General features: G+C 41.3%; 1 protein-coding gene and 1 pseudogene across 1 annotated transcript; both read left to right on the forward strand.

Moving 5' to 3' along the window:
• Nucleotides 1–10,619: 10,619 nt before the first annotated feature.
• LOC147005193 (heat shock cognate 71 kDa protein pseudogene) lies at nucleotides 10,620–12,535 on the forward strand (annotated as a pseudogene).
• Nucleotides 12,536–13,325: 790 nt separating this feature from the next.
• On the forward strand, nucleotides 13,326–14,404 carry LOC147005194 (igE-binding protein-like). The gene is given in 2 exon segments (XM_085836366.1): nucleotides 13,326–13,791; nucleotides 13,794–14,404. Coding segments are annotated over 2 exon segments (1,071 nt in total). The 5' UTR covers nucleotides 13,326–13,331.
• Nucleotides 14,405–15,097: the final 693 nt, after the last annotated feature.

Consider the following 15,097-nt stretch of genomic DNA (forward strand, 5'->3'; position numbering starts at 1 on the left):
GAGGGGAGGAGAGGAGAGAATTTGTCAAATAGGACTGTCATTTCCTATGGAGTTGCAAGGAAAGACAGAAGTGAGACTAAAAGCCAGCAGTGTAATGATCATTGAGGGCAAGATTTTTAAGATATATATCTTAATTAGGGTTTATTGCTGTTAACAGACACCATGATCAAGGCAAATCTTATAAGGAGTAACATTTAATTGGGGCAGATTTTCAGTTTCAGAGCTTCAGTCCATTATCTTCAAAACAGGAAACATGGCAGCATCCAGTAACACAACCTGCAAGAGAAGGAACTGAGAGTCCTACCTGTTGATCCAAAGACAGACTAGAGAGATGGTATCTTCCCCACTAGCCAGAACTGCTAAAGGCAATGTGGCAGATGACAAATTAGGAAAATGACTCAACAGATGAGTGGATGAATGGGTATTGTCTCAAAAACATCAGCTCCAGACCAACTTGACTTAGGATCAGCAGCACAGGAACAAGAGCACACACTGTGCCTCTGGTTGACATGGCCTTTTGTGTTCTATAGTTTTACACTTCATTTCAAAGACTTCCCTGCAACTAAAGAACTTCTTCACCTTTAATCTAACCAAAGCACTCCAACTTCTGAGTGCATTGCTCAATACTTTTCTGCTGTGTATTTTTTTATCATTGAACCTTAGGAAAAACGTTTAATTGGGGGATAGCTTGGCAAGTGAGGCACTGAGCACTCACCAAGTGCTGTACCTACACAAGCACTGTCTAGAAATCTACACAATATTAAATAACTCACAGGAATTGAGTTTATAAGAAGGAATCAGGTGTGAGTCTGAATATCTCACAACTAATCTTATGATTCCAGGAAGTAGAAACCTGTACCACTGTTATTTCCCTAAGGACAAAAAATAAAACCAGAGTTTTCTTTAGTCTTGCAGGTTTTACATGATACCACCACAGCATTTACACACAGGGACAACCATTCTGCCTCTCTTTGGTCTATATTGAAAGATCTTATAGTGTAAACTACTCAGTCTATATAGGAACATAAAACAAATCTGGCCTCCCTGATGCGAGGCTAAACTTATTTTTTAAAGTACAGACTCTGGACAATATTCTGAAACTTATTGGCATTAAAAATGACCACAATTTTGCTCATCCGGCTGGATCAGCGCCGGGGTAGCGGGAGCGCAGGGTTGCCTGACACCCGCCAGCTACCCACGACCCCCGCCGCAGGATTTTGGGACTGCTGGTGAGTGGAACACAGCTTCTGCTCCAATCCAATTGCGCGGGACCTGAGACTGCATTAGTTAGGGAAGCAGAAACCGGCCTGAGTAGGGCCACAGGCCTCACCCGGCCGGATCAGCGCCAGGGTAGCGGGAGCGCAGGGTTGCCTGACACCCGCCAGCTACCCACGACCCCCGCCGCAGGATTTTGGGACTGCTGGTGAGTGGAACACAGCTTCTGCTCCAGTCCAATCACGCGGGACCTGAGACTGCTCTGGTTGGGGAGAGAGAAATCCGGCCCACACAGGGCCACAAGCCTCTTCCGGTCAGAAAAGCACCTGAGCAGCTGGGGCGCAGGGTCTGCTGACACTCGCCAACTGCCCACAACACCCGCCACAGGATCTTAAGACTTCTGGTGAGGGGAGCACAGCTTCTGCTCCAATCCAATTGCGCGGGACCTGAGACTGCATTAGTTAGGGAAGCAGAAACCAGCCTGAGTAGGGCCACAGGCCTCACCCGGCCGGATCAGCGCCAGGGTAGCGGGAGCGCAGGGTTGCCTGACACCCGCCAGCTACCCACGACCCCCGCCGCAGGATTTTGGGACTGCTGGTGAGTGGAACACAGCTTCTGCTCCAATCTTTAAATAGTGACAACTATAACAACTAACCCCAGAGATTACCAGATGGCGAAAGGTAAACGTAATAATCTTACTAACAGAAACCAAGACCACTCACCATCATCAGAACCCAGCACCCCCACTTCACCCAGTCCAGGGCACCCCAACACACCGGAAAAGCTAGACACGGACTTAAAAGCATATCTCCTGATGATGATAGAGGACTTCAAGAAGGACGTTAATAACACACTTAAAGAAATGCAGGAGAACACTGCTAAAAAGGAAGAAGACAATAAAGAGGAAGCACAAAAATCCCTTAAAGAATTGCAGGAGAACACTGCTAAAGAGTTACAAATCCTTAAAGAAAAACATGATAACATAATCAAACAGGTAGAAGTCCTTACAGAAAAACAGGAAAACACATCCAAACAGATGATGGAAATGAACAAAACCATACTAGACCTAAAAAGGGAAGTAGACACAATAAAGAAAACCCAAAATGAGGCAACACTGGAGATAGAAACCCTAGGAAAGAAATCTGGAACCATAGATGTAAGCATCAGCAACAGAATACAAGAGATGGAAGAGAGAATCTCAGGTGCAGAAGATTCCATAGAGAACATCGGCACAACAATCAAGGAAAATGGAAAATGCAAAAAGATCCTAACTCAAAACATCCAAGAAATACAGGACATAATGAGAAGACCAAACCTACGGATAATAGGAGTGGATGAGAATGAAGATTTTCAACTCAAAGGACCAGCAAACATCTTCAACAAAATTATAGAAGAAAACTTCCCAAATCTAAAGAAAGAGATGCCCATGAACATACAAGAAGCCTACAGAACTCCAAATAGACTGGATCAGAAAAGAAATACCTCCCGACACATAATAATCAGAGCAACAAATGCTCTAAATAAAGATAGAATACTAAAAGCAGTAAGAGAAAAAGGCCAAGTAACATATAAAGGCAAGCCTATCAGAATTACACCAGATTTTTCACCAGAGACTATGAAAGCCAGAAGATCCTGGACAGATGTTATACAGACACTAAAAGAACACAAATTCCAGCCCAGGCTACTATACCCAGCCAAACTCTCAATTAACATAGATGGAGAAACCAAAGTATTCCACGACAAAACCAAATTCACACATTATCTCTCCACGAATCCAGCCCTTCAAAGGATAATAACAGAAAAAAACCAATACAAGGACAGGAACCACGCCCTAGAAACAACAAGAAGGTAATCCCTCAACAAACCTAAAAGAAGACAGCCACAAGAACAAAATGCCAACTTTAACATCAAAAATAACAGGAAACACCAATTTCTTTTCCTTAATATCTCTTAATATCAATGGACTCAACTCCCCGATAAAAAGACATAGACTAACAAACTGGCTACACAAACAAGACCCAACATTTTGCTGCTTACAGGAAACTCATCTCAGAGAAAAGGATAGACACTACCTCAGAATGAAAGGCTGGAAAACAATTCTCCAAGCAAATGGCATGAAGAAACAAGCTGGAGTAGCCATTCTAATATCTGATAAGATTGACTTCCAACCCAAAGTCATTAAAAAAGACAGGGAGGGACACTTCATACTCATCAAAGGTAAAATCCTCCAAGAGGAACTATCAATCCTGAATATCTATGCTCCAAATACAAAGGCAGCCACATTCATTAAAGAAACTTTAGTAAATCTCAAAGCACACATTGCACCTCATACAATAATAGTGGGAGACTTCAACACACCACTTTCACCAATGGACAGATCATGGAAACAGAAACTAAACAGGGACACAGTGAAACTAAGAGAAAGTATGAATCAAATGGATCTGGCAGATATCTACAGAACATTCTATCCTAAAACAAAAGGATATACCTTCTTCTCAGCACCTCATGGTACCTTCTCCAAAATTGACCACATAATTGGTCACAAAACAGGCCTCAACAGATATAAAAATATTGAAATTGTCCCATGCATCCTATCAGATCACCATGGACTAAGGCTGATCTTCAATAACAAAATAAATAATAGAAAGCCCACCTTCACGTGGAAACTGAACAACACTCTTCTCAATGATACCTTGGTCAAGGAAGGAATAAAGAAAGAAATTAAGGACTTTTTAGAGTTCAATGAAAATGAAGCCACAACATACCCAAACTTATGGGACGCAATGAAAGCATTTTTAAGAGGAAAACTCATAGCTCTGAGTGCCTCCAAAAGGAAACTAGAGAGAGCACACATTAGCAGCTTGACAACACACCTAAAAGCACTAGAACAAAAGGAAGCAAATTCACCCAAGAGGAGTAGACGGCAGGAAATAATCAAACTCAGGGGTGAAATCAACCAAGTGGAAACAAGAAAAACTATTCAAAGAATCAACCAATCAAGGAGCTGGTTCTTTGAGAAAATCAACAAGATAGATAAACCCTTAGCCAGACTCACTAGAGGGCACAGGGAAAGCATCCTAATTAATAAAATCAGAAATGAAAAAGGAGACATAACAACAGATCCTGAAGACATCCAAAACACCATCAGATCCTTCTACCAAAGGCTATACTCAACAAAACTGGAGAACCTGGATGAAATGGAGAAGTTCCTAGACAGATACCAGGTACCAAAGTTGAATCAAGATCAGGTTAATGATCTAAACAGCCCTATATCCCCCAAAGAAATAGAAGCAGTCATTAATAGTCTCCCAACTAAAAAAAGCCCAGGACCAGATGGGTTTAGTGCAGAGTTCTATCAGACCTTCAAAGAAGATCTAATCCCAGTTCTTCACAAACTATTCCACAAAATAGAAACAGAAGGTACTCTACCCAACTCATTCTATGAAGCCACAATTACTCTGATACCTAAACCACAAAAAGACCCAACAAAGATAGAAAACTTCAGACCAATATCCCTTATGAATATTGATGCAAAAATCCTCAATAAAGTTCTTGCTAACCGAATCCAAGAACACATCAAAACAATCATCCATCCTGACCAAGTAGGTTTCATCCCAGGGATGCAGGGATGGTTCAATATACGGAAATCCATCAACGTAATCCAGTATATAAACAAACTCAAAGATAAAAACCACATGGTCATCTCCTTAGATGCGGAAAAAGCATTTGACAAGATCCAACACCCATTCATGATAAAAGTCTTGGAAAGATCAGGAATTCAAGGCCCATACCTAAACATGATAAAAGCAATCTACAGCAAACCAGTAGCCAACATCAAAGTAAATGGTGAGAAGCTTGAAGCAATCCCTCTAAAATCAGGGACTAGACAAGGCTGTCCACTTTCTCCATACCTATTCAACATTGTACTTGAAGTCCTAGCCAGAGCAATTCGACAACAAAAGGAGATCAAAGGGATACAAATTGGAAAAGAGGAAGTCAAAATATCACTTTTTGCAGATGATATGATAGTATATATAAGTGACCCTAAAAATTCCACCAGAGAACTCCTAAGCCTGATAAACAGCTTCGGTGAAGTAGCTGGATATAAAATTAACTCAAACAAATCAATGGCCTTTCTCTACACAAAGAATAAACAGGCTGAGAAAGAAATTAGGGAAACAACACCCTTCTCAATAGTCACAAATAATATAAAATATCTTGGCGTGACTCTAACTAAGGAAGTGAAAGATCTGTATAATAAAAACTTCAAGTCTCTGAAGAAAGAAATTATAGAAGATCTCAGAAGATGGAAAGATCTCCCATGCTCATGGATTGGCAGGATCAACATTGTAAAAATGGCTATCTTGCCAAAAGCAATCTACAGATTCAATGCAATCCCCATCAAAATTCCAAATCAATTCTTCAACGAATTAGAAAGTGCAATCTGCAAATTCATCTGGAATAACAAAAAACCTAGGATAGCAAAAACTCTTCTCAAGGATAAAAGAACCTCTGGTGGAATCACCATGCCGGACCTAAAGCTCTACTACAGAGCAATTGTGATAAAAACTGCATGGTACTGGTATAGTGACAGACAAATAGACCAATGGAATAGAATTGAAGACCCAGAAATGAACCCACACACCTATGGTCACTTGATCTTCGACAAGGGAGCTAAAAACATCCAGTGGAAGAAAGACAGCATTTTCAACAAATGGTGCTGGCACAACTGGTTGTTAACATGTAGAAGAATGCGAATCGATCCATTCCTATCTCCTTGTACTAAGGTCAAGTCTAAGTGGATCAAGGAACTTCACATAAAACCAGAGACACTGAAACTTATAGAGGAGAAAGTGGGGAAAAGCCTTGAAGATATGGGCACAGGGGAAAAATTCCTGAATAGAACAGTAATGGCTTGTGCTGTAAGATCGAGAATTGACAAGTGGGACCTCATGAAACTACAAAGCTTCTGCAAGGCTAAAGACACCATCAATAAGACAAAAAAACCACCAACAGATTGGGAAAGGATCTTCACCTATCCTAAATCAGATAAGGGACTAATATCCAATATATATAAAGAACTCAAGAAGGTGGACTCCAGAAAGTCAAATAACCCCATTAAAAAATGGGGCTCAGAACTGAACAAAGAATTCTCACCTGAGGAATACCGAATGGCAGAGAAGCACCTGAAAAAATGTTCAACATCCTTAATCATCAGGGAAATGCAAATCAAAACAACCCTGAGATTCCACCTCACACCAGTCAGAATGGCTAAGATCAAAAATTCAGGTGACAGCAGATGCTGGCGAGGATGTGGAGAAAGAGGAACACTCCTCCATTGTTGGTGGGATTGCAAGCTTGTACAACCACTCTGGAAATCAGTCTGGCGGTTCCTCAGAAAATTGGACATAGTACTACCGGAGGATCCAGCAATACCTCTCCTGGGCATATATCCAGAAGATGTCCCAACCGGTAAAAAGGACACATGCTCCACTATGTTCATAGCAGCCCTATTTATAATAGCCAGAAGCTGGAAAGAACCCAGATGTCCCTCAACAGAGGAATGGATACAGAAATTATGGTACATTTACACAATGGAGTACTACTCAGCTATTAAAAAGAATGAATTTATGAAATTCCTAGCCAAATGGATGGACCTGGAGGGCATCATCTTGAGTGAAGTAACACAATCACAAAAGAACTCACACAATATGTATTCATTGATAAGTGGATATTAGCCCAAAACTTAGGATACCCAAGATATAAGATACAATTTGCTAAACGCATGAAACTCAAGAAGAATGAAGACCAAAGTGTGGACACTGTGCACCTTCTTAGAATTGGGAACAAAACACCCAGGGAAGGAGCTACAGAGACAAAGTTCGTAGCTGTGATGAAAGGATGGACCATTTAGAGACTGCTGTATCCAGGGATCCGTCCCATAATCAGCTTCTAAACGCTGACACCATTGCATACACTAGCAAGATCTTGCTGAAAGGACCCAAATATAGCTGTCTCTTGTGAGACGATGCCGGGGCCTAGCAAACACAGGAGTGGATGTTCACAGTCAGCTATTGGATGTATCACAGGGCTCCCAATGGAGAAGCTAGAGAAAGTACCCAAGGAGCTAAAGGGATCTGCAACCCTATTGTTGGAACAACATGATGTACTAACCGGAACCCTGGAGCTCTTGTCTCTAGCTGCATATGTATCGAAAGATGGCCTAGTCGGCCATCAATGGAAAGAGAGGCCCATTGGACTTGCAAACTTTATATGCCCCAATATAGGGGAATGCCAGGGCCAAAAGAATGGGAATGGGTGGGTAGGGAAGTGGGGGGCGCTATGGGGGACTTTTGGGATAGTATTGGAAATGTAATTGAGGAAATTATGTAATAAAAATATTAAAAAAAAAAAAAAAAAAAAAAATGACCACAATTTTATGGACTTGAGTGACAAAGATATTCCCCAGTATATATGGCATGAATGATCTGGAATGCATTTTAGTGAGCACGTATACTAAGAGCCGGCTTAAGAACTTGTTCATAATACTTCCTTTCCATTTAATGTCATCTAGGCTTTCAATGGGAACCTATATGCTCAGAGCAAAAGGGGAAATTTTTTTCTCTGAGTGTATTTGAGGACTTTTGCTTAAAAACATATAACAGGTTACTGAGGCTCCAAAATAAATAAACACAAAATAGGAATCTATGGAGCCTGTTTTTCAGAGCATAGTCTATACTTGGCATAGACATGTCCATTTCTCAAGTGACTCAAAAGGCAGAAAAGGAACCTGGAAGGCAGTTCCATCTTCATCCCAAGGCCAACCTTTCACACTTCATAACATTCCATCCTGTTTTAAAATGCTGAGTGGCCTCAATTTTGTTTATAAATGTGTAATGAATATGAAGTAACAAGCTTCTATGTGGGATTTTCATATTCCAAATGGATGGATTTCCTTGACCTAACACAAGTCACCACTAGCCCAGATCTCTGATCGCATTACCCACACTGGACTCTGTTTATTCAGCATCTTTCTTTTTTATTTCTAGGGAATCTGCACCACTTTCCCTTCAAGTTTACTTTAATTTTAAAAGAAAAACAATATGATAATTTCAGAAACACAGGTGGAACTAGAAAATGTAGTAAGCACTGTAACCCATATCAGAAGACAAATACTATGTATTTCCCCTCACTTCCGACACTGTAATAGCAATGAGTGTATTAAAGTCAGGGTAAATATGGGTAAAGACCAAGACATTAGAAGGAGGCCAGGGGAATCAACCCAGGTCCTTGCAGCTAATAAGCAAGAGGTCAATCTGATCTCATTGAGCCTAATTGTTACATGCTTCTCTACAGTAAAAACAACCTTTAGTATAAATCAAAAGACTTTTTCTGCAACATGAAATTTCTAAATTCTTCTGCTTCCAGTGTGACAGAATATTGAAAAAAAAAATAAGGAGAAAAACTCAGGCCAACACAAGTCTTGGGACAGTAGATCTTTAAGAAGACATCTAAAATTATACCTTGCTGAGTGTATATGCTAACAATTTTCTGTGAAAATATCTAATTTAGAATTGTTTATTTTCTTTCTCCCACTATCTGGTGAGTGTCAAAGTGGTCCAATCGGACAACATGATCCTAGATGAACACTAGTTCCTTCAAAACTTCCTCTTCTTCATGTTCCTCCTCCTCCTCTTTGTCTTCCTCCCTCTGGTCTAGTATTTGTTTCAACTACCATCTCCACACTTTGGTCCAGGATTACATCAACAACCTCCTCTTTCTCTCTTTGATTTTCATTATCTTTATATAATAGTTCTTCTATGTCGTAGACCTCCAAATATACCTCCTCGATTCTTGACACAGATCCAGTCCCAGACATGATTGCTCTCTTGTTGAGTGGGAATAAAACCCAATTAAGCTCTTGGTTACAGATTCAGTCCCAGACATGATTGCTCTCTTGTTGAGTGGGAATGAAATCCAATTAAGCTCTTGGATACCAAGGTACATGTAGCACTATTGCACCTATAGAGTTACAATGTCATGGTAATTAATCACTGTTGTGGTTCATAGGCATCATAGCTGGGTAAGCATGTTGGATGCCCTCCTCCCTTGGTATCTTGCATGCTACTCTGTGGAATTATGTCAGCTAGTCACCAGGGAGGAAGCTCTTGGGTCACATCATTTTAAAAACCTAAAACAAAATAAGTACTATGAGAATAGCTGTGATGTTATGCAGTTGACAATGACAAGAAGAAAGTCTACATGTAAATCCTTAACATACCCAGAATACTTGTAATACTGACCACCTAAGAACTCATGAAAGCAGACTCTTCACATGCAGTGGGTGAGTTGTGTATAAAAATATGATGTTAATTGCTACAATGAAGAAGTAAAAAGTTTTATTTGCCCTCAAAGATATCATAATGTAAAAAGATATATGTTCTTAAAATCATAGAAAAAAATGATAACTTCTTACAGAAATACATAAATACTTATGACTATTTCAAACAGTATTTCTTCATCTAATTTCATATTTTCACAATTCACTTAAGTAAAACATTGTACTCTTTGTTCTGCGGATCATTATATTTAAAGGTATTATAATAATCGATGTGCATTTCATAGGATGGTGTATATAAGCAATGGAAAACTACCTCCTAAGCCTGTGCATAGCCTTGTGTATTTTCATGATATACAACATATCCTCTATGTTCCGTGTGTGTGTATGTGTGTGTTTGTGTAAATATTTTTAATTTGGAGGATTTCATCTATTCTATATTTGCTTCCTGATAGAGTTTTTATTCTGCTTCTCAAATTCTATTTGTAAGGCTGTCCTTTGAGTTCTTCCATCGGATTATTGTGATTTTTCAGCTTCATGTTCAATGTCTCTATCCCTTTATTGAATTCTGCTCTCAAGTACTGCATTTTCTTTCTCATCTCCATGAGCCTTTCCATGACAATTGCATCGGTTCATGTTGGACACTCCATGTACTTATTCCCCATATTTTGGACAGTTGTGTATCTATAATAGACCACATTGGTTTTAAAGGAAAGGGAAATCTTTTTATCTTATAATAGAGAGCTACATTAACATAAAAAGATGTAGAGCTGGCCAGTATAGTGACAGCTGCAGGTTACAACCCATGGGGTCCGAAGAACTACTTCATACTTCCACCAGATGAGGAGCTACATGTGATTAATGACTGCTGAGAGAAGGAGAAACATTCTAGTTCAGGGACAAGCTCTCACACAGGCTATCTAATCCCATGTGTTCAGATCTGGACAGAACTATATATGAAAAAAGCTAAATAAACTCAGTAGGTGTGTTCATTGAACACAGAGACAGAATTGGGGGATTTGTGTGGTCTTGTTGTCAGCAGAACTGGGCCTATATAAAAGCAACCATGTCCAAGTGACCTGTTGGCACTGATCTTGGCACCACCTACTCCTGTCTTTTACAGTATGAAAATGAATAAATATTTGCCAATGACAAAGGTAAACACACCCACTCAGCTATGTTGCTTTAGATGTCACAGAATCAACTGGGGATGCTGCTAAGAATCATGTGGCAATGAACTCCACCGACACAATTTTTGAAGTCAAATGTCTGATCAGACTTAGGTTTGATGATGCAATTGTTCTGTCTGATATGAAGCACTGGCCATGAAGTTAATGGTGATCAATGATACAGGCAGGTCCAAGATCGAATTCAAATGCAAAGGGAAGAAAAAGATTCTACCCACAGAATTAGACTCAATGGTTCTGAAAAATATGAAGTAAATTACAGATGCTTACCTTTGAAAAACTTTTATCAATTCTATGGTCCCACTGCCAGCTTACTTGAGTGACTCTCAAAGGAAGGCAACAAAAGATGATGGAACTACTGCTGGCCTCAACAGACTTTGAATTATCAATGAACCAACTTCTGCTGCTATTGCTTATGGTTTGGATAAAAAGGTCAGACCTCATAGGAGTTTGCTGATTTGTGACTTGGGAGGTACCCCTTATGACCTGTCAATTATCACAATTGAGGATAGAATTTTGAAGTCAAATCCACAGCTAGAGCCACCCACTGTGTGGAAAAGACTTTGACCACCTAAGAGCCAACCATTCCTTGCTAAGTTTAAGTAAAAGAAAAAGATGGACATAAGTGAGAGCAAGTGAGCTGTCTGGCTACACTGCACTGGCTGTGAGCAAGCCAAGTGCACCCTTTCTTCTAGCACCAGGCCAGTATTAAGATTGATTCTCTCTATGAAGAATTGACTTCTATACCTCCATTACCCAGGCTCGAACTGGGCAATTGAATGGTGTCCTGATCTGTGGTGAACACTACCCTGTAGAAAAGGCTCTTTGAGATGTCAAACTGAGAAGCACATATCCATGATATTGGCATGGTGAGTGGTTCTACAAGAATTCTCAAGATTCAGAAACTTCTGCAAGACTTCCTCAATGGAAAAAAATTAACAAGAGCATTCACACCAATGAAGCTGTTGATTTTGGTGCAGCAGTCCAGGCAGCAATTCTATCTCGAGACAAGTATGAGAATGTTAAGGATTTACTGCTCTTAGATGTCACAAGTCTTTCCCAAGATATTGAAACTTCAAGTGGAGTCATGACTGTAATAATCAAGCACAATATCACCATTTGAACCAAGCAGACACAGACTTGGCCACCTACTCTGACAACCAGCCAGATGTACTCATTCAGGTGTATGAAGATGAAAGGACCTTCATTACCAAGGACAACAACCTGCTTGGATAGGTAGAGTATACAAGCATACCTCCAGCACTCTGAGGGGTTCCTCAGTTTGAAGTTTCTTTTGACATTGATGCTAATGGCATCCTCAATGTTTCTGTTGTAAATAAAAGCAAAAGAAAGGAGAACAAGCTCTCAATAACCAATGACAAGAGCCTCCTGAGCAAGAATATTGAGTGCATGGCCCAAGAAGCTGAGAAATACATAGCTGAGGATAAGAAGCAGAGAGATGAGGTTTCCTCCAAGAAATCACTAGAGTCTTATGCCTTCAACTTGAAAACAACTGCTGAGGATGAGATACTTCAAAAAAATGTGAATGATGAGGACACACAAAAGATTCTTGGCAAGTATAATGAAATCATCAGGTGACTGGGTAAGAACCAGACTGCAGAGAAGGAAGAATTTGAGCATCAGCAGAAAACTAGGGAAAGTTTACAATCCTATCATTACCAAGTTTTGCCACATTGCTGGAGGTGTACCCGGAGGGATGCCTGGTGGCTTCTCTGTAGAAGGAGCACTTCATCTTGTGCCCCATAAGTGCCCCACCAATGAAGAAGTGTTTTAAGTCAACCAAATACAGAGTGTAGCATTATTACTTAGATAACATAACATGGTGGTTTTAATAAGGAATGTATAATAAAACTAGTTAAAGTTAAAGATAGCTTGCAGAAAAATATAACTAAGTAGGAGTACTGTGTTTGTATAGCTATAAAAAAATCTCATAAAATGACATACTGCTATACCAATATACAAGTACCTCACTCAGTCCTCATTAAGAAGGCTTCCTCTGTAAGGAGCCGTCCTCACATTCGCCATTATAAGATGGCACTGACACCTGTGTTCTAAGTAATAAACAAACCATCTGCACATGCGCTGGGGTAGTTTCCCACCCCATGTGCTCTGCCTTTCCCGTGACGACAACTCTGGCTGATGGGCTGCAGCCAATCAGGGAGTGACACGTCCGAGGCGGAGGACAGTCCTCCATAAAAGGGAGGGGGCTCCGCCATCTCTCTCTCTCTCTGGCTCTCTTCTCCACTGGCTCCTGATGGGGTAAGCAATAAAGCTTGTGCCGCAGAAGATTCCGGTTGCCCTGAGTGTGTTCTTACCAGGGGGAACAAAACCGGCGGGCAACAAATGGTGCCGAAACCCGCGAGCTACTACATCACGGGAAAGGAGCGGTTAATGAAGTGTTCCCGGAAAACAGACTGTTGAGAAGGATCCGGTATGGATTCAGAACTCTTCAGCTGGGGAACTGTGGTAATGAAGTGTTCCCACAAAACAGACTGTTGAGAAGGATTCGGCGTGGGTTCAGAACTCTTCAGCTGGGGAACGGATGCGAGTTCGTTACAGCTTTACAAGGTATGTCTGGTCTTGAACTTTCTCTAGTGTTAAAAGCCCTTTTATTTCTTTTCACATGTCAACAAGTGGTTAAGGCAGGGTGGAGAATTCTGGACAAAATTCAAGACAGTCTATCAGAAGTAAAGCGGGGAGAGAGAGCAGGAGCAAAGAGGAAACATGGCGCGCCAAATAAGTATACAGGCCTTTCCACGGGTCTTGAACCCAAGGAAAAGTTAATGTCAGGGAAAAATACCTGGGGAGAGATTAGAAGGAAAGAGGAGAAAAGAGATGAGTTTAAAGAGCCAGTTCTTAGTAGCTGTGAATCAGATAAAGAAATTAGCTCTTCTGAGAAAACAGACTTAGAGGAGGGAGCAGCTCGTTATAAGAGAGAAATGCGAGCTTATAGGTCAAGAAAAAAGCCAAAAGCAGCTGGCAAAGGCCAGCTTGCTGCTTGGCCTCAAGGTCATAGTGCACCTCCGCCCTATGCGAGCCCCCTCCCTGTGTAGTGCGTCAGCCCTGTGCAGAGAGGCAGTGCGTGGACTCGTTCATTTCAAGAGAGGCACAAAGGAAGATACAACAGGCATTTCTGGTCTTTGAAGGAGCTGAGGGTGGGTGTGTTCACGCTCCGGTAGATTATACACAGATTAAAGAGCTTGCCGAATCCGTTCGTAAATATGGAGCCAATGCTAATTTCACCTTGGTGCAGTTAGGCAGGCTTGCTGGCGAGGCATTAACTCCTGCCATCTGGCAAATGATTGCAAAAGCCGCTCTCCCCAGTGCGGGCAAATATATGGAATGGAGAGCACTATGGCAAGAGGCTGCACAAACGCAGGCCCGAGCAAATGCTGCCGCTTTGACTCCAGAGCAGAGAGATTGGACCTTTGACCTGTTAACGGGTCAGGGAGCTTATACCACTGATCAAACAAATTATCACTGGGGAGCTTATGCCCAAATTTCCTCCACGGCTATTAAGGCCTGGAAGGCGCTCTCCCGAACAGGTGAAGCCACTGGACAATTAACAAAGATACAGCGGCTGAACATCATTGTTCAGAGCCAGATAGGCCCAAAGAGATGGTTAAATGGAAAGATGTTTTAGGTAACAAATGGAAAGGACCGGATCCTATTTTGATAGGATCCAGGGGAGCTGTTTGTGTTTTTCCACAGAATGAAGACAACCCATTTTGGATACCAGAAAGACTCACCCGAAAAATCCAGACTGACCAAGGGAATACTGATGTCCCTCGTCTTGGTGATGTCCAGTGCGATAACAACAAAGGGAGAGCAGTGTTGGGAGATACAGAAATGGACGGCTAAATTTGAACAGACCCTTTGAAAATTGAGACTTGCCCCACGCACTTGGACCTGTCCCTGACCTAAGGACTATCTTTTCAACATTTTCCTTCTTTAAAGAATGGGTGGGGGTAGAATTATTTGGAGCTGTTCTTTGCTGTGGATTAGTGTTGCTTCTCTGATTGGTCTGTAAGCTTAAGGCCCAAACTAGGAGAGACATGGTTATTTCCCAGGCGCTTGCAGCACTAGAACATGGTGCTTCCCCTGATATATGGTTATCTATGCTTAAGCAATAGGTCGCTGGCCACTCAGCTCTTGCACCCCACGAGGCTAGTCTCATTGCACGGGATAGAGTGAGTGTGCTTCAGCAGCCCGAGAGAGTTGCACGGCTAAGCATTGCAGTAGAAGGGCTCTGTGGCATTTATGAGCCTATTCTAGGGAGACATGTCATCTTTCAAGAAGGTTGAGTGTCCAAGTGTCCTTCCCCCAGGAAAAACGA

This window comes from Mus caroli, unplaced genomic scaffold (assembly GCF_978045245.1).
Source record: "Mus caroli unplaced genomic scaffold, Mus_caroli_1 scaffold_4, whole genome shotgun sequence".
NCBI lineage: Eukaryota > Metazoa > Chordata > Mammalia > Rodentia > Muridae > Mus > Mus caroli.